This window comes from Cyanistes caeruleus, chromosome 8 (genome assembly GCF_971803275.1).
Source record: "Cyanistes caeruleus chromosome 8, bCyaCae1.hap1.1, whole genome shotgun sequence".
In the NCBI taxonomy this organism is placed as follows: Eukaryota; Metazoa; Chordata; class Aves; order Passeriformes; family Paridae; genus Cyanistes; species Cyanistes caeruleus.
This window is the reverse complement of record NC_141708.1, coordinates 29,216,592-29,235,976: the sequence shown is the minus strand read 5'-3', so window position 1 is coordinate 29,235,976 and position 19,385 is coordinate 29,216,592. Positions and strand designations below refer to the sequence as shown.

The 19,385-nt window shown below is 40.2% G+C and overlaps 1 protein-coding gene across 50 annotated transcripts in view; it reads left to right on the top strand.

The window, feature by feature from the left end:
* Nucleotides 1-19,385, top strand: part of ANK3 (ankyrin 3) — a 350,276-nt gene that overhangs the window by 222,226 nt on the left and 108,665 nt on the right. For all 50 annotated transcript variants that reach the window (XM_086899768.1, XM_086899761.1, XM_086899756.1 and 47 more), the window contains 2 exons: nucleotides 9,223-9,321; nucleotides 16,812-16,910. In XM_086899768.1, the coding sequence (XP_086755894.1) occupies nucleotides 9,223-9,321; nucleotides 16,812-16,910 (198 nt within the window). The remainder of the gene's footprint in view (nucleotides 1-9,222; nucleotides 9,322-16,811; nucleotides 16,911-19,385) is intronic.

Here is a 19,385-nt window from a genome sequence, read left to right as displayed (position 1 = left end):
GGCTTTGGCTCACCAAACCGTACCCAAACAAAGCCAGGGAAGAGATGTGGTAGTGATCCAGGACAATAGAGAGATAAAATCAAGGGAACAAGAGGCATTCAAAGTGAAAGCAAATGCTAGTATAAGAGTAAATAGGCATAAATTGGCCATGAATAAGTGTTGTCTAAAAATGTAGATATTTTATTAAATCTTAGTAATTAATGTTATTTCATTAATAATTGCTAAATAATGAATATTAAATATAACTAATGAGATTCTAGAACAATCTTTCAATTAAATTAGAAAAAGTAAAAAAAAAATATCTGAATTCAAGATTATATTTATGAGGGGAATTATGTCACATGGATAATCCAGCAGTTCCTCTTCTGAGATTTTGATCATGTGTTATGTTTATTGCTTTTGCAAGAGGAAAAGTACTACAATACTGCTTAGAGCATTTGCACAAAGGGAAAAGTGAATTTGCAGTATTCTACTTTAGATAGTTTGTACAGCTGTAAACTTGAATGCTTCTGTAGTTAAGGCACATATTTACATGCAGCAAAGTTTTTATGACAAGCATTGCAAACTCATTGCTTTGCTTTCAATGATAACATTGACCTCTTCTGATTTCCAAGTTGTTTAACTGACCCAATTAGAGCATTAAGGCATTTCATACCATCCTAAGGTTTGGCACTGCATATTTGATAAGCCCTAATCACAGAAGCAAGGAAGACAAATGGAGTCTTGGGTCATCTCTTTCCCACTCAGAAACAAGATTAGGGATTAGCAATGCTACTACAGTAGCAATTAGCAGCATTTAGTACCAGTGCACTAAATAGCATCTGCCTATGCTTGTTTTGATAAAATAATAAATCTTAGGCTTCAGCAGCTCTGTTTTGGATTAAGGACACTTGTGGAGAGCACATCCAGAGTAATAAGACCATTCTTGCCTCCTCTTCAAGATCTGGACATTCTAAATTCTGCTTCCATTAGTTGTCATCATCAGAGGGAGACAGAGTTCTGGGATAGCTGGGGAAGTGCAGATGCAGTGACATCAGCCTGAAGGAGCAGTGGGTTGAGACTGTGACTCAGGGAGCACTGAGCACTTGTTTGTGCTTATGATACAATGTGGGGGCATCCAGAGAGAGCTCATCTCCACTCCATGGCAGTTGCAAATCTAGATAAAGTTGTTGTGACAGAAAGAATTGTAGCATAAATAACAGTAATATGGAGTTGAATTTTGTTCTTTAGTGCTTATCAGGCTGCAGGAAGAAAGCACTGCACAGAAGGATGGGTTAGGTTCTGGTAGAGCAGTGGATTTGTAGGCTAACAGAGCATATGCAATTATTAACACCAAGTAGTGGAGCCCTTGATTGATCCTTGATTACCCAAATTGCCAAACAGGTACTGAAAATGACCCACAGGTACAGCCTGCTTATTGCCACTTCATTGCTGCTTGTTTTAATTTCTGTAAACATTATCCACAGTCTGCTGTCTTCCCTCTGCAGGCAAGGCCCTTATTTGAGTTGCTGACATTGTGAGATGAGCAACAGAGCAAAGATATGGAAGGGTTGTAACCCAAATAAAATATTACCATATGTACTGTAGCTTTCAGAATTGAAAAGAGCAAACTTTTAAGATGGGGTGTCAAATGCACTTTGTGCATTTTTCCTTTGTTTTTATTAAATAAATATAAATTAATACTACTTGTCTTGCTCTCAGTTTATGTTTAAACTCTTCAGGAAAGTACTAATTCTGGGAGAGGTTTGAACAAGAGGAGAGGATTACGGTAACAAAAGAAGCTTGTGTGAACAGGGTAATGTGAAGACACTTGTGAGGGCAGGACAAGTGACAAATCTGTCAGCATCAGTGTAGTCAGGGTGGGGAAAGGTGAAGGAATGTGAATGGATGTGCAGGATGAAGGCAGGGCTCTAAGGCCAAGGGCAACTGTGGTGAAATAAAGAGCTGGTGAAAGGACATGAGAAAAAGGAGGGCAAGTCTGTGGCAAAGGAGATGTCCTCAGCTGCTGTTTTCAGCGTGTTTCCAAGAAGCCTGAGGGAAGAAAGAGGTTCCAGCAGCGAAGGCAAGGAAAGAGATGAGCTTGCTGATGGCTCTCAGTGTGTGGGCAGGAGGTGAGCAGTGCTGCTGTACTGTAAGTAAATTATGTCCCCAGTGATATTCAGTAGCAGCTGCTCCCTCAGCCCCACCGGCACACACCTGCCTGCCTCTCAGCTGTCACATATTCCCTTGGTCCTTTCTTTCACTGCAACTAGGAGACAGGCACAGCTCCAGGAGCTCTTACAGGTGTCAAAGGGCCTGCCAGCCTGTGTACCTGCTGACTGTAGAGTCTGGGGGGTTGGAAATGGACCTACTTTTACAGGTTTGCACTCCTGCAGACGAGTGACTGACGTCAATCCAGCTCTTACTTTGAGCTGTATTAGCACTTCTGCATCTGTGCTTTCTTTTCTTGCTTTGCTGCAAGTGCAGGGAAGGTGGCAAAGCAAACTCCCCATTGGAATGGATGGAAATAATTTCAGTAAATCAGATTGTGATGCCCTTTATTCCACCTGTGAACAAGGAGGCAACTCTGAGAGCCATCCTAATCTCATTCTAAGTGAAACAAAATCTCCTTATTCAGCTGGATGTTTGCCATTTTGGAACAAAGGAAAAACAATCATTCCAAATTGCTTGACTTCTTGGGCTCAAACTTAACAGAAAACCTGTCACAATTACTGGCAGGGTATGCACTGCAGAGTAACAGGCATTTTATGACTACTCATCATCCTTTTTCTGTAGTTCATTATAATGTGTCCAGCTTCTCCAAAATACTTCAAATACTTCATTACATCACCATATTTCCCTCTTGCTTAAATGAGAGACAGTCACACAGAAACTAAAGAAGTAGAGGAGGAGGCTAAAGGGTAACTGAGGTTGAAGTCAGCCTTCTTTCCTTAGCCAGATTAACACTTTAAAGCAATCACTACTTGGGCTTTGAAAGATTGCAACAGCTCCAGGCACCATTCTCTTAGCTGACAGTGCCACTTGATGTTGGAGAAGTGTGATGAATCCTAGTTACAAACTGAAAGATAGCCAGATACCTTTCAGTGAATATATTTTACCAATTTTTTCAACAGGAAAAACTAATTCCTATAATTTTAAAACTATTGTTTATCAGCTACTTGTGCCTTTAAATCAAACTGTATCAGATGTCCTACCTAGAGTTTTAATGATTTTGAAGGTGTTTTGAATAAACTGGGAATTTTATTTACATAAAAGTTATCTTTTGAGGGTTCACACAGTCTTCAGATAGCATTCTTCTGTCTGAGATGATCTTCCAGTGCAAAGATCTGTTTAGCCTAGGCAAGAAAATGCCTTTGAAGCTCTACCTGTCTCTGAGGAAAACAGTGGTTAGAAAGGAAGAAGGGATAAAATTCTCAGCAGCTCCCAGAGCAGCAGCTGAAAGAAACCTCTGTGACCCCCACATCCACTCTGTACTTGAGCAAGTCAGAAGATGGAGGTAGCCAGGGAATCCTCCATGTGAAGATGACCTCTCCCTGTATCTTTCTTGCCAGAGCAAATGAGAACTCATCACTGTGCCATAAAACTGCATAGAGCGCTAGGAAAAGCCTTCCTGATACACAGCACTCCTTATGCTAGAGGAGGTTTCAGTTCCACTGGGAGTGGGATTTGCCTGCAGAAAGTTTGCTTACTGGAAGGTTAGGAAAAGATTTGGTAATTTTGAGGGTGGTGTGAGGACAACATGCATTAATGATGACCCTAAGGCTGAGAAGCAGAACACCATTAGCCCATCAAAAAGAGCAGGAAGTATCTAAGTGACAGTGGCATAAAAGAATAAATGTCTTTGTTTCCTCAGTGGTAGTTTGCCACAAGAGCCCCTTCCTATAGCCTTCCTTCTTTTCTTCCAGGATTCATTTTATACATCTCAACCCTGAAGAAAATTAACTATATATGCACACAAGAACTAAAATAGCACAATAGAAAACTTACTAGCATTAAGGAGAGGAGGAAAAAAGCTGGAAAATTGTGCACTATTGAGGGTTTCCTGGAAAGCATCTAATTGTGCATTTTTATCTTTAATTTCTGAAACATCTATACAAGCCTCAGTGATCTCAGTAACTGCTACTAAAATATAAGACTTTTCTCTGCAGGAATTCTGCTGTGTTGTAAGTCCAGTTCTAAAATGCAGAAAAATACAGGGGAGGATACTGAGTGTTTTAGCATACAACATGTTGGTGTTGGTGCATAGTTGCATATCTTTAAATGTGCACCACAATCTCCCCATATCTCCGTGATCTGGTAATAGTGGTAATAACAATGCAGTGGTGCTGCTGACAATTCCAGTATGCAAAATCTACCATTATGCTCTTTTCTTAAATATCTCTAATGCTGCAGGGATTTTCCAGACTGTATAAAATATTTCTGTTATAGCGGTATGGCTGTTTTCAACTTCTGTCTTACACATTCTGTGTCAATGTTAAGCTCTTCCTGGAGTTTGCTCTCAGTTGAGGATTGAGAAGAACTATCTTACTAAATTCCAAGTTAATCTGAGCATTTTGATAAGAAACTGTTCTGATTTGTTTTAAATCAAGGAAGTGAAATTTGAAATCAGGTAAGTGTAATTTTTCTTATTAAAACTGCACCACTCCATTGAGAGGCTGGGAGGAGAGCTCAGAGGTGGAGGTAGGTTCTCTCATTGGGAGCGAGAAGAAATACCAAGTCCATATGACTGGCAATGAGTCTTCACAGTCCTGATGTGATCAGCTGCTCAGTCAGAATTTAAATCAGTGCAGCACACGACTAGGAAAGGTTTTCCCTTTGTTTCGTGCCATCCATAAAGGTGCGTTTCAGAGCCCAATATGAAGCTCTAAGTGCAAACATTTACTTTTCTTGTTGTTATTAGCATCCTTATGCTTGTAAGACTCCAGCTGTGATGGGAGAAAGAGGCAACCTCATAGGACAGCATAGCACACCAGAAAGCCAGGGGGAGTTTGTGGTTTTCTAAATGCATTAAAATGTAACCTTTTAAGATCTACTTTGCACACTGACAATTTTAACCTTATTTTTCTCTTGACTTCCAAACCATTTGTGTTGCTAATTTGAAAGAAGCAATTCTGACTGCTGTGGTGAGCTATGATGGATAATGCCATGTGTCAGAGGGCAGCTGATCTCATTTCAGCTGGGAAATGTTAGGTGGCTCATTTCTCAGTGCAAGGCAACTCAAAAGTTTTTGAGTTTTCTTGTGAAATTATAGATAGAGAGCTGCAGCTGGAAAGGCTTAGTCTTCCCTCTGATTAGGCACAGCAAAGGCCACTGACTGTAAAAGCAAGTCACTCTTCACCCTTTGTATTTGTTGATGTTGTGTGGCTCTGGAGGAAGGCACAAGCCCTGTGTGAGGGGTGCTGGGCAGTGGATGTAGACAAAGGGAAAACCATCATCCACAACGTTGTGAAGTGCAGAAAAAGTTGCATGCACCTAATCCATGGCATTTTGAGCTATATATGGTCTCAGAGTACTTCAGGTCACGTGCCCCAGGAAACATGCCAAGAAGGAGAGGGAAGGCTGTGTTCTAGTTGATAATCCTGTGAGCACTTTTTGCATAGTTTTAGCTTGCTATTGTCACAAGTAATGCTTCATATTCCATGTAGAATTTATTAACTCACAAATTGGACTTCAGTGTCAAGGGGTCTACCTAAGACACTACCCAGCATTGAATTCTTCAACAGCAAGGGCAAGCAGCACTACGGCAGGAATTCTAGATCTGGACCACATATTTTAATGGCAACTTTTGGAAGGCATTTCAGCTTCATTACTGCAAGAAAACATCTTCAAAAATTTCCTGATTTACTATTCTATCTTAAGAACAAAGGGAGAAATTTATAGAAGATCAAATGGGTAAAAATAGACTGAAAAGGCAGCAGATGCTGTTGATACACTGAAGAATTCAGAACCTTATATTTGGTGGCTATTTTGTTTGCTGACACCACAGTTTTAGTGTTAATAAACAACACCAAAATTGCACATATTATAAAGCTTTTTTTTTATCTCTTGTTTCTTGTGACAAGTACAAATAACTCCATTTTGAGTTCCGTACTTTATGTTTTGTCATCAGAAAAATTAATGATGGTGTTCTCTGAGGTTTTTTCACTTCTTGGTTCACATTCTTAATTGTGGCATGAGAGGTGGGGAAGGACCATACATATGAGACTTCCAGCTGTGATTCTTTAAAACTTGGTACAACACAGTATTGACCAAAGAAAAGTTTCTTGGCTTGAACATCAGTGTGCAATTATTCAAACATTCATATAATGTACCTCTTCATCTATTTGTTCTCAGCCATCTGAATTATTACTTCACATTCTTTGCTACCAGTAAAAGCTTAAATAGCTAAACAGCAAAATTTAATTTTGAATAGAGACTTGCCTCCTCTCTGTTTTCCCCTTCTTTTCCTCACAGTGATTTCTTGAGATGTTAAGGGTGAAAAAGGTTAGAAGTATTAGAAGGTATTTTTAATCCTTTGTCTCTTAATTTTTTTAATTAACTGTCTGATCAGGTTAGTAAAGTACAGCAAAACCTGGAAACTCCTTCCAAGGGAATGAGCGCTCTTTCCTAGGAAAGAGGAGCTGTTTGGTCATCCATAAGGACAGATATTACACTGCACATATAGAGTTTAATTTGCTTGATTTCTCCTGCTCCATTAATTATTTCAGAGAAGTTATGTGTAGTCAGTTTTCCTCCCAAAATTTTTCTTCAGTGATCACATCCTTTCTCCATCTATCTCTTTGTAATGTGAACTTGCTGCCTATTTTCAACCAAAAGTAACTCCTGGTTTCAAGATGCTAACGACATTAAATTTATGTGTTTGTAAAGACTGGTGATCACATAGAGAAAAGATGGATTGCGAGTTCTTGGGTTTGGTCCTTATTTGGTGCTGGAGAATTTCCCCACATTTCCAGCCAGGATGATCGCCCCTGTCAGAAGTAGGGAGAGACATATGCTGTCCTAATAGTTTTGGTAGCAATCCAGAAATATGAATGTCATTTGAACAGGACTTGGTTTTGAACATAAAAGTGGATATTTTTAATTTTTTCCCCTGTTGAAAGCAAACAGTGGGATCTAACCCTTAATTGCTAAGTGGAAGTCATCTCTTAGTTTTGAGCTGTGTATTTGCCAGCACTCATCCGTCTATTATAGAATCAACTCTTCTTTATTTATGCCAATGAGAGATTTCACTGCAAATAATTAGATCCAAAGTGGATCTAATTCTTATGTGGTTATGCCTACCCCTGTGCTGCACTAGATTCTGTGTAGTGTTGAGATGAATGAGAACCAGACTTCTAATAGGTATTTGTCTTGCCTTTTGTAATGCCATCTCTTCTTCCTCCATTTCTTTCTTGATGCTTGGAAAACACTTTTCTTCCTGTCTGCGTAAATTATTAGTACTAAATTATTTTGGTATGTTAACAGGACATTAGGATCTATTAGGCAGAGTTAACCTCTTTACCCCTTAACATCAGCAAGTAGAAAACAGTGTTTCTTTAATCTAAATTACCTGCAGTACTCTTTACTTGAAGACAGAAAAGTTACTTCCTTTACCATTTCTTTTCTTGGGAAAGTAGAATTCTTCTCTCTCCCCCTCTGACCTCAGTAACATCTTTCCTTTTGAGAAGAGAGAAAAAGCAGAAAGTATCTCTACGTAATTGTTTTTCTTCTTTTTTTTTTTTTTTTTTTTCTGTCCTCTTTGTGACTGGTACAGTAATGTAGTGATCCCATATTATATCCAGTGTCAACTCCCAGTCAAAGAGAATTAACTCTTTTTTTCAAAACCACCTCACAGAAAATTTATGTGATCACATAGTTTTTCCTCCCTGAAAGGACTAGACGTACTGTACATTGTTTAATATACTAAACATCTTCTTGCTTTACTTTGCTTTTTAAAGGAATGAGAAGCTACCCTGCCACAGTCATCCCTTTGATACTCTAATGATCATTAATATTGTAGAAAGAATCTCTGTCATTTAACCTTGTTAACATGTATTTTACCTCTGTGCTAACATTAATTAGTACTTTCTAGTAGCTGCGAGTTTGCTTCATAGTGAAATTTTGCGTAAATGAAAATGTAGCATGAGGTACTTGGTGTTATGATAAGGCTGTGAGTCAGCTTGTCAAATCTGAGAGGGGGGTCTTTTCTCAGTGCTGGTTCTCTATCGCTCCGCACGCGTGCAGTTCTGAGGAAGCGCTGCTGAGCACTCTGTTAGCCATGTCAGACACTGGTACCCCTCCCCAGCTGCTCAGGGTGTGCCTTCCTGATTCAGTCAGCCAAAGGACACACACTCACTGCACGTGCTGCTTTCTGCTGGGTCCCAGGCCGCTGGTTTTACACAGCCAGCTGTTTGTGCTGCCCTCGAACACACGGGAACACGTCCTTTACAATTCTGTTTGTCTGCATACACTAGCTGCGAGCTCTGTTTAGATCCTTTTATTTTTACTTGGCTCCATATGATCAAATATATACAGGACATGGCCTTCATAGGCCATGAGATAAAGGATTCATCAGAGCATGAAGAGACGTCCTGGCTGCATCTTGTAAAAGAAGTGCCTGTGTGTGCGCATGCACTGCTTATGTAACTGTCCTCATTGTGCAGCATCCCTGCCTGTGCCGGCCTGCCAGGCACCACTCAGGGAAGCACACACAATTCTTTGCAGCCCCACTTCAAGCACAGTGTTACATCCATTAAAGGACCAAACTGACTAGGCAAAATTAATGGTGGAATTGAAATGAAGGTGCTTGCCAGGCTCTCAGAGTTTGCTGATAATGTTCAGAAATAAGTAAGATTGGCCTCTCATAATTTTTGAATGAGATCTACAGATATAATGGTTTTGTTTATTTTCCTATGGCTCCTACAAGGCCAGTGAATTGAGGTATGGATCCTTATCACACTACAGGCTCATAAGCAACCACAGCTGGATAAAATTGCTAGGATTCAGTAAAATTGCATAAGTTCAACCCTTAAGTGAGAGTTGTGAGCTGAGGCACAATCATGTCAGGCCAGTAATTCACATGTGTGGTTGAACGCAGTTTCCCTTAACTTTTATGCTCCCACGGAAACAAACTGTGTTATGCTTCAGCAAATTTGGCATAATTCATTCTGTGAGCAAACCAAAATTGGAATCCATGAAAGACTGACATCTGCATGTTTATTTTCTTGGTTTTTTCTTCCACAGAATGATATTACACCGTTGCATGTTGCATCAAAAAGGGGAAATGCAAATATGGTCAAACTCTTACTTGATCGAGGAGCGAAAATTGATGCCAAAACAAGGGTAAGCTCAAGTGTGAGTGCTGTGAGTGACTGTGTGGAATTATTCCCTCTGACCTGTGTGTTGCTGTAGAGCTTAAATCATTCATCTTCCCAACAGTCTACTACAGCTGCACTGCATTTATGTTTTATGAAATGATTGCAGTAGTATACTAACATTTTCTTACAGCAGTGTGTGAAATACCAAGGATGGCAAAGCTCTGAGCCAACCTTTTTCCATGTTCCCTTTCTAGTTCTAGTATTTAATTAGGAGCTGCTTTTATCTATTTGGGAGTAGAAGTGAATGTACAGGAACATGCTAAAAGATGAGAGTTCAAGTCAGATATTTCAGAATTTGAATGCTAGCAGGGTAGCTTTGAGCTGCAGTGTGTGTTTGCCTTTCATTATCCACAGGCAGTGTCACAGAGCATGGTGTGGCTGATGAGCCTCGTGCAGCTCAGGCTCTTTGTGAGGGGTGTTTGGCTGCTGGCTGGGATTTGTCAGCACATGTGTCAGGCACAGGGATGGTTTCCATCAGGCTGACACCTAACTCAGTGTCCTGAGTGACTTAGAAGCTCAATGCATATGGTTATGTCTAATTGCTGTAGTTAAAAAAACCAACCAAACCAGGGATATTTTATTTACTTACAGCAGGAAGAAAAAAAAAAAAAAAAAAAGAGAAGGAAAATCTTGAAGTAACCCTGGAACTAGTAGTGCTGTGGGCTGTCAGGGTAGTCTTTGCAACACACTTCTGTGTGAGGTAACTCTCAAGAGCTGTCCCAGTAACTTTTTGACAATTATAATTTTCTTGAAATATTAATTTATCACCTCTATGTTTTCCATTTTGAATTAGTCTGTATAAGTTCTACTTTTCAGAATCATTCTAAACAAAATAAATTACTAACGTGATAATAGTTTTTCTACAGCTGTGTCTGTATTCATGGGTTTTTGTTTGGTTACTGTAGTCTGTGATTTTCTGCAGTGCTTGTTAGGCACATGTGGTTTTTTTTCTCTGTCAAATTCAGAAACTGGGTCAATTTATTTTGTCATCTCTTCATTCTTGTGACATGTTTTTCCTTATTGCTTCTATTTTACTTTTAGTAGCTGATGATTTATTTCTAAAATGTTTCAGTTTTTCTACTGGGGCAACACGGACGAGATGACTTTTCATGGGTAATGTGGACAGTGGGTACAGTTTCTGGACCGAAATTCCAGTCTCCTCTGTGCTACATAGGGGTACCAGGCTGAGGTACCCTTGTGCTAGGGAGGGCCACTGGTTGGTTGTGTAACAGATGTGCATTTGGTCAGAGCAGGGAGAAAGGGACTCAGTGGGGGATTAGCTGCTTCCCTCTACAAGTATTTGTATGGCCCACTGCAGTCCAAATCATTAGGGACCAGTACTTTAAATAGTTGGAGTCAAGTTAGTTCTTTTAGTTAGGAAAATTCCTGCTCTGTTTCATTTCCTATATCACAAGCTCCAGGGTCAGGCACTGGGATAATTTATGTAACTAAAAATACAGGCTGGGACGGAAACAGGATCTAGGAGGAGGGCAGAAGCATTAACAGCTCCTGAGTCTGGCACAGCTTCCCAGTGAGGCAAAAGGCAGTGATGACTGTGGTTCATGAAGCGGTGGTTTGTTTTTTCTGGCTCTTCCCAGAGACTGCCTGTTTCCCCAAACGCCCATCCTCTCCAGAAGTCAGAATGGATTTGCATAACCTCTCCTGCTGGTGTGTCACTCGGGGCTGCAGTGGCTGGCGTTGGCACAGGCAGGGTTTCCTGGAGTCAGGGAGCGAGTGGGGGGCACTGCCTGATCCTGCGGGGCTGGCGGGCAGTGCTCGGGGCTCCCGGAGCCTCACACAGCTGTGGGATCGCCGAGGGGAACGGCACCAGCAGGGCTCACAAATCAAAAGCAGGAGAAGGCTGAGAGGAGCGTGGTGCTGGGTGAAAAAAGGGCATTGTTTCAGGAGTGCCTGCCTGGTTCTCACATTCAGTAGCTAAGATTAATTGCTCTGAGCTGGCACAACACATGTTCCTGCTAAATCCCTCCCGTTGTTCCCACCTGACCTGTTCCAATGTTGTTTTACAAGGCTGAACAATTAAGATATGTCAACTTTGCAGATATTTCTTTTTTTTTTAAGCACTATTTTTCTTTCCAATGTCCCAGATAGAGAATGGCCCTACAAAAATACATGATGACAAAGGCTCTGGTCATATCCTTTACAACAGCATCACCGTTGCTGAATGCATTGAAAGGCAAAGAGCAGCTGAGGGTGTCTTTTCTGATACATGTGTCAAGTCCTGCTTATCAGCTGGATGCCCAAGCAGAGCCCAGCCTTATGTGTTCTGTGAGGGGCAGGTGCTGAATGCACACACAGCTTGATAACAGGTGGGATTTGCATGTGAAAATAAGTGAGTCTCCAAGTACCATATTTATAAATGTGGGACCTCTCTCTATTTTTGGTGGGTTTTTTGTTTGGTTTTTTTTTTTTTTAAGATATGAACATAATTTCATAAGAGAGAAGCAGGCTTGTTTTTTTTTTCTGTTAGAATAGTTTTTTGTCATGGACATTATTATATTATTTAATTCAAAGATTGATTATGGAAGACAAAATACCTCCTTAAAGGTAAATAGCAAAAGTTCTGTACCCTTATGAAAGGACAAAAAAAAAAATAAAAATCTTGAAGTTGCTGTTTTCTATTGCTCAGGGTGAGAAATTCTTAGGCCTTTGTTTCTCCTGTTTCATGTCTGTATTTCACCTTTGCAGAATGCAGGACATACTGTTTTGTCTTATTGACCAAACACTAATAACAGAGCCAGGATTTTCTATTCTGACTCTTAGATGGGAGAAATTCAGCTGGCATTTTGTGGTCTGTTCCTGCCCATGCTCTGTATAGGATACTGGAATACTCTCCACATGCTTATTTTTAGTGTTTAAAAAATAATCTTTTTATAGTTAAATTAACATAAAGCCTTTTCTAAGTAATAAGTAAGTTGAGGGAATGATTTCTTTTCCTTAATCATTTACATGAGCATTTGTGTTTGCTGCTGACAGATGGTCCAGGAAACTCTAGTGCTGAAGTACTGCACAGAAGGTTAACATGAAGGGCTAAATCCTTGTTTAAATTATTGTAAAAGTAATCCTGGAGCTCACACTTTCTCTGGATTCATTAGGACTGGGATTTGATGAGCACCATTATACTCTTATACACGTCCACACTGTAGTTGGGAGTTGAGAGAACATGTGAGACACATCCCCAAAATTATTTTTAAACTATTTTGAGACTCAGATATGCCTTTTTTTAAATTTTTTTTATTTCAGTTCACACTATGTTGCATTGTTTATTTTAACCAGCTGTTCATCTTCCCTCTGCTGTCTTTTTTGTGTGTGAGATGTCTAGCAGCTGGTAGTTGTGGCTGGGTGCTGAATTCTTAAGGGTACCCCTCAAAAGCTGCCAGGGCAGCTTTAATCATTCTGATTTTTAGCTAAGATTCTGGGAAAAGGCCTGTTAATGCTTCATGTAACATATTTACTGAATGTTGCCCTAATTATGTTTTTTCTGTCTTCCAGAAAAGACTTTAAAAAGTAAAATTTAATTAGAGAGGCTGATTAAATTAGCTTGATTTGCTTTGGCTGTCTAATACTGTATATGCCAAAGTGAATTTGTGTCTGAAGCAGGCAGCAAGCAAGTTTTAGCCTGGATTAACAGTAAGTGCTTATAATCTTCATTCTACTGATTTTACATCTAAATAACACGTCCAGCACTCATATGTGCATGAAAACATGTGGGATATGCTCTTTGAAGATGCATCAGATCATGCATAAGCTGCTCCAGAAAAAGCACATGTATTAAAATATTAAATACCTGCAGTAGCACTGCCTTGGCACTCTAAGTGTGCTTTGTATGTGCAGAGAGAGCAAACCTTGTTTGTTGCCCTATTGCCCAGAAGGGGCAGTTTGCAGTAGTGGCAAGGAGAGAAGAAAACAGGAGACCTGAAGCACAGAGAGGCTGTGGGATAGAGCCCTGCTAGGCTGTGTGTGCATGGAGAGCCACTCAGCAGCACTGGGCAGATAAACCCTGGAGGCAGCAGTAATTGCTCCCCTGAGAATGTGTGCTGTTACCTCTGGCTCAGGGGACAGGAGTGACTGGTGCTCCTGCCAAGGCTATGGACAGGCTCCAGGAGTTGGCTCGAACTCTGGCAAGCTCTTGCTGAATATTTACATCACATTTAAGTTTTTACTGGGTATTGTGCTTGGTTTCATTACTCTTAGACTTGGTTAGAAGCTGATGCTCCCTGATGTGAGAGCTGTGATACTGAGGCTACTGTGGCTTTGGGAGCCCAGAGGATGCCATGATGCAAGGGGAATCCTGGGTGAGCACTGACAGGGAGGAGGTAGCTGGGGAGTACAAGGAGGAGGCTGCTCTGTGCTGACCCCACGCTGCTCAGGGGGCCCTTAAAGCCACGTCTGGTGGTGAGGAGATACACTGCAGCAGGAAGGCTCAGTCTCAGGACAGTTTTGATTCCAGTGTAACAAGATCAGGGAGTGACACAGGTACCTGAGTGTCAACAGGGACCAGAAACAGTGCTTGGGTCTCATTTGAAATAAAAACTAAAGCAGGCAGCAGCCCCAGAAATGTGTGTGCAAAGCTAATGGGGAAGCTTGTTCCTAATCATAACTCCTCCTATTGTCCTCTTGGCTTTGCTGAAGCTGCTCTCAGGCTCTCTGGAGGGATAGATAATACAGCTGATATGATTTATTATGTCAGTGCATACTTATGGAGTCCTTAATCTGCAGATTATTGTCATAATCGTTTGTTATGGTTTTTCTGAGCCATTGCAGACTATTATATTAAGTCAAGTTTGCTTCCTAATACATGTAATATATTTTATACTTCACATAGTATAGTCTATGTGAACAGTAAATAAGCAACTAGAAAATCTCCTAAATCAGTGAAGTAAGTCTTGCTGAGCTCAGAGCAGTCTGTTTTAATCTCAGAATCTCTTTTTAAAAAAGAAGTCTATGTGATCTGCATTTCAGATTGCCTCTGCACATTTCTTTACCTGCTCTGAGTGTCATGTAGCAATTAACTTAATTAGTGAATAGTGTCTTTTGAAGTTACCAAAAAAAAAAAAAAATCTGTGCAGCTAAATTATCTGTCTTGGAGCATATTTTCTCTTTGCAGTGGAGACCTGACATCATGTGAGCAATAACTATAGGATCAACTGTCCCGACAAGCACCCACATGCATTGTCATGCTGTGTTACATGTGATGCATCTGGTGGTAGTGACTGCTGTGTGGCCCAGAATGAGGTCCAGCTGGCCAGTTATGACTGCCTGCTCCTCCTGAGCCTCCTCTTGTCAGCCAGAAATGCCCACAGAGGGATGGGGTGCTGTGCTCTGGGAGCATTGGAAGGGTCTAGACTGGTACTGGAAGCTGATCAAATGTGTCTCATCCTCTGTGAGCATGGTATGTACTAACCATAGTACATTGGTGAAATTGGGGAGGTATTAAATTGTTGCCCTGAGAATCAGGCCTTTCGATATTGTTCTCAACAGTTCTAGCCAGTTTCCCAGGAAAGTAACTATAAACATAGGTGTTTATACATTCCATTAAAGATATGCCTTTTGATAGATGTCTCTCATGGCCAGTGTGGTTGGGAAGGGGGTGAGCTGGCTATCCAATCATTGTCGAAAACCTATAAATACTGAAAGGACAGAATAAACCTTCTCCTTTCATCACACTTCGAGCTGTGTCTCTGTGAAACATTTCATGTCCAGCAATAACATCAAATCTGGAAAATGGTCTCTAACTTTGGTGCCTCATCTCCTTTAGTATCTATCTTTGATATACCTGCAGAATGTGATAATTATAAGTAAAAAGAGTGAACAGTTTATTGTACATGATGATCTTCAACTCTTGCCTACAGGTCTGTGGTTACCTAGCCATGCTGGGTTTGATTTTCCTTCCCATCCAAGTTTTCTTTTTTTATAGGTGATATTTTCATATCAAATGTTTGTGTCTGCTCAGTACATGATATTCCCTCACCTGTGGAAACTACTGGTGTAAGAAATATGCATTACCCATTTTAAAAACTTGTGAAGCTATGGCAAAACATTTGCAACTCAGCTGAAAAATGTGTAATTTGTGGGTTTTGGTACCTTTTCTCTTTGTCTTTACTTAAGTGTTTTGAGCAATACATCTGGAATTTGTGTAGTATCATTTTAACAAGATGCACTTTCCAGTACTTTACAGACTGAAATAGCAGAAAGAAGTAGAAATTACAATAGAATTGACTTTAGAGGTGTCAATAAGAACATTGTGGTCCAAGCTGCAGTCACCTTGTGGGAAAAAACTACTCCCTGAGTTAAGTCTGAACCAAAATATTTTCTTAATCTATGTCAAAAATACATGCCTTACTTTAAATGCAAGAACATGCACAATGAGAATCATACAAATTTTAAATGACTGTAACAGGAAAAGTTTATCATTAGAATTTCTACCATCTTTCATAGGTTTATCAGGAGCAGGCAAAAATTTAGAAGCAGGAGAATGTAAGGCTCTCTGAACAACCTCTTCCCTCTCCCTCGCTGCCCTCTACACTTTGCAGGGCTTAAGCTGATATTCCAGTAGAGTGTGGTTTAGGAGTTACCAAGGAAGAATATTATAATTGCACATGAAAAGTATGACTAAAGAGGTACCTTAATAATACTTGCTATCATACAGAAATGGAGGGGGAGTGCACATGTGAGAAGGATTTTAGATAATCCCTTATAAAAAAGTGATGTGACATATGTATTCTAGACAATACAATGTATGTGTTTTAAGAGTAGTGGACGACACCAGAGAAAAGCCCTTCCTTTGTGATTTGGACATGGAAAACCAAAGTTTCGGAAAACTATGGCATCATTATTTGCAACAAGCAATAGGATGTCGACTATTATTAATCAAACTATTCTAAGAGAGGTATGGACAGTATGCCTTGACTCTAAGCCAGTCATTCAGCTAGAGGTCAAATAAGCACAGTCTGCACAATGAGACAGAAGTTAATCTACCATACTTCTGTCACCTGGGATTAAGATGGTTTTCTTTTCTGCTTGTACACTTGTTGAAATCAGTGTAATAAAGAAGTCTGTGGAGGATTTTTTTTTTTTCCTCTCGGTCTAACTGTCCACTGACCCTGATGCATATTGACAAATGAGAGACCCAGTTTTCTCAAAGGCATGCAGGCAAAAAGTACCTGAAGTGCAATCTCATAGTTTTCTTGCATGTACAATGAGGGCCTGGAAGAAGCTCACTGCATGAGCACCAGTGTGATACGACTATTTACATGTTCAGAGAATCAGGGCCAGAATGTGCTCTGTTGGTTTGAACAAACTGGTTCAAGTGTTCATTTGCAAAAAACCAGCACCTTGCAGGAATTAATGAATCTCCTAGGATATCGCCGATCTCTACAAAGTGTGCAGGATTTTAGCATGTCTGACACTAATCAGTTATAACTCTGTATCCCACAGGATGGGCTGACCCCCCTCCACTGTGGAGCAAGAAGTGGCCATGAACAGGTTGTAGAAATGCTGCTGGATCGTGGTGCCCCTATTCTTTCCAAAACCAAGGTAACTGCTTCTCTTTCCTGGTGGGATAATCCTTGTGCTTTTTTTTTTTTTGAATGTAATTCTGTATGTCTCATATGTTTAAGGGCTTGGCAATAACTTTCCTGTTTCTTAGTTATTTAAAGTAACTGTGTGGGAGCTCTCCAAAGTGAATGCCGTATGTAGAGCACGTCTGCATATGTAAAATGTGTTAAATATATATATATTTAAGATATACAAGAAAATATATCTGTGCCAACCAAAAAGGCTTGTGTGGTCACTGTATCCCTTGGAATTTCAGTAGCTGAAGATCTCTGTGTCTATCCTGGAATAAATACACAGTGATTACAATAAATCTTCAGCTTGTACCAATTTACCCTAAGGCTAGAGAAGAGACAAGAGATAAAAATAGAGCAATGTCCCTTTGCAGAGACAGCTCGTATTTCCTAAGGACTTAGCCTGATTGTCAGTTTCTCCATTTTCTGTCTCTCTACAGTTTATTATGCAAAATTCTTCCTGATAATTTCAAATCACGTGCATCAGGGTGCACAGATTGCTTTAGACCCAAGGGCTGGCATTAAAGGAAGCGCTTGCCAGAGCTCTCCTGGCAGTGGTCTCTGCTGTGCTGTTACTGCTGATTTCAAATCTCAGTGCAGCAGCCTGCTTTGCACCACTGCAATCCATGACTTCCCCATTCAGGGATGACATTTGGGCTGTGCAGTTTGTTGAGGTTCTTTCCAAAGATAACCTTCCACTACATGTTGTTTTTTTTTCCTTAGTCTGTAACCAATGGGTTTCAGCAACATTTCTATTCTGTTATTTCTTTTCTCTCTCTGTCATCCTGTCCTATTCTGTCTCAGCACCCTTCTATACTTGCTTTTCTCCTCCCTCCTTTTTTTCCTCTTTACTGGAGTATATTTAGCATTTGTTTGGGGAGGTTGGCACCAGCTTTCCCCTGCTAAGTGAGTCACTGGCAAGACCTGTCATGGGTAATCTGACAGACAGTTTTCACCCATCCTCTGCATGTGGAATTTCCATGGAGTCCCACAGCCCTAGCTTGCAAACTCCATGAGTAGGGGAGAACCACAAGGGGCTGGCTAGGAACCCCTTGGACAACATCTGCCACTCTTGGAGCCTAGAGCTTGTGCTCCAGGGAGAAAGGCTCTTCCACCATCTTGGGTAGCCCTTTTTATTACTTAAAGAGGAAAAAAACCACAAACCATCACCAAACCAAAACCACAAAACTCCCAACCAAACAAAAAACCCCATGACAGCAAACCAAACCAAAGAACACCTACATAAACATACTCCCTATTTCTTTCATTTCCACCATCATAAATGAAAACCTCTCCTAAAGAACTACATTTTTGTTGCGTGGATGTTGTATTTTCAGGTGTTACCCCTAAACTTAAGCTGCTGTTGAAGGACTGTCGGTTTTGAATTTGTTTCTCTTCCTGAGCAGACTCACACAGCCTGGCTCAGAGTTCACTAGACAAAATCATGCAGATTACATGGGATAGTGGGTTTGAACTTGCCTTAGGCTGAGAGACAGGCAGGATGTTGATCTGCAGAGGCTTATGTAAACAACTTCTGCAAAATAAGAGCCTTCTCTGGAAAAGGGAAAGCTGTTACATGTTAAAAAGTGAACAGAAGAAACTGCAGAACTTCCTGCATTTCCTTCTGATGTGTTAATTCTACCATTTTCAGAAGGTAAGCTAAGAAGTAGCTGTACCTCTGTCTGGCATAAATGAATTCATTCATTTGGCACTTAACTGCGGTACTGTCCTTTGCAAAAATAAGTGGCTCCATTCTCTTCAAATTAAGTCATATATTATTGGAAATAGGACACATCTTTGAAAGAATTTGAACTTCACAAAGTTTTCTCATGGTATGTAAAACTCTTTCAGAATAATAACCAGGCTGCAGTTTGGTAGCTATTTCCTGTTAGAGATGGTTTAGTTAAATGCTGATCCTTTTTTGCACTGGAAGAACCTCAGATTTATCTTCAGGGAAGGTGGTGACCTAATGGATTATATGGGGGTTTCCTGCAGGCAGAATGAAAAGGGAATTCTAGTCCAGAACATGCCAGTGATTTTGGGTGTAAGAAATGACATCCCTGTCAATAAATGTCCATAATTTTTTTTTAATTACTGGTTTTCCAGAGGTCTCTGTCTCTTTGTCTTTTTTCTTTTTCTTTTTTCTTGCCCTAGAGTTAATGGCACTCTCCCAGATTAAAGCTCTTTGACACAGCTATAGAATAAACTCAGTAATTTTATGTTTACCTAGTCAGACAGTTGATACTTTGTTTCATCTCTATGGTCCTGTTTTGCTTTGAGTTTTTTTAATTTGGTTGTTTTAAGGTATGGTGTGACCTTATGGTCCTTAATGGCCAATATCTTTGATTAATCTTAAACTTATTTCCCTTTTAATATTTTCTTGGTAATCTTTAAAAAAACAGTAATGTAAGAGTATTTATAAAATGGCTTCATCCTGAAGTAC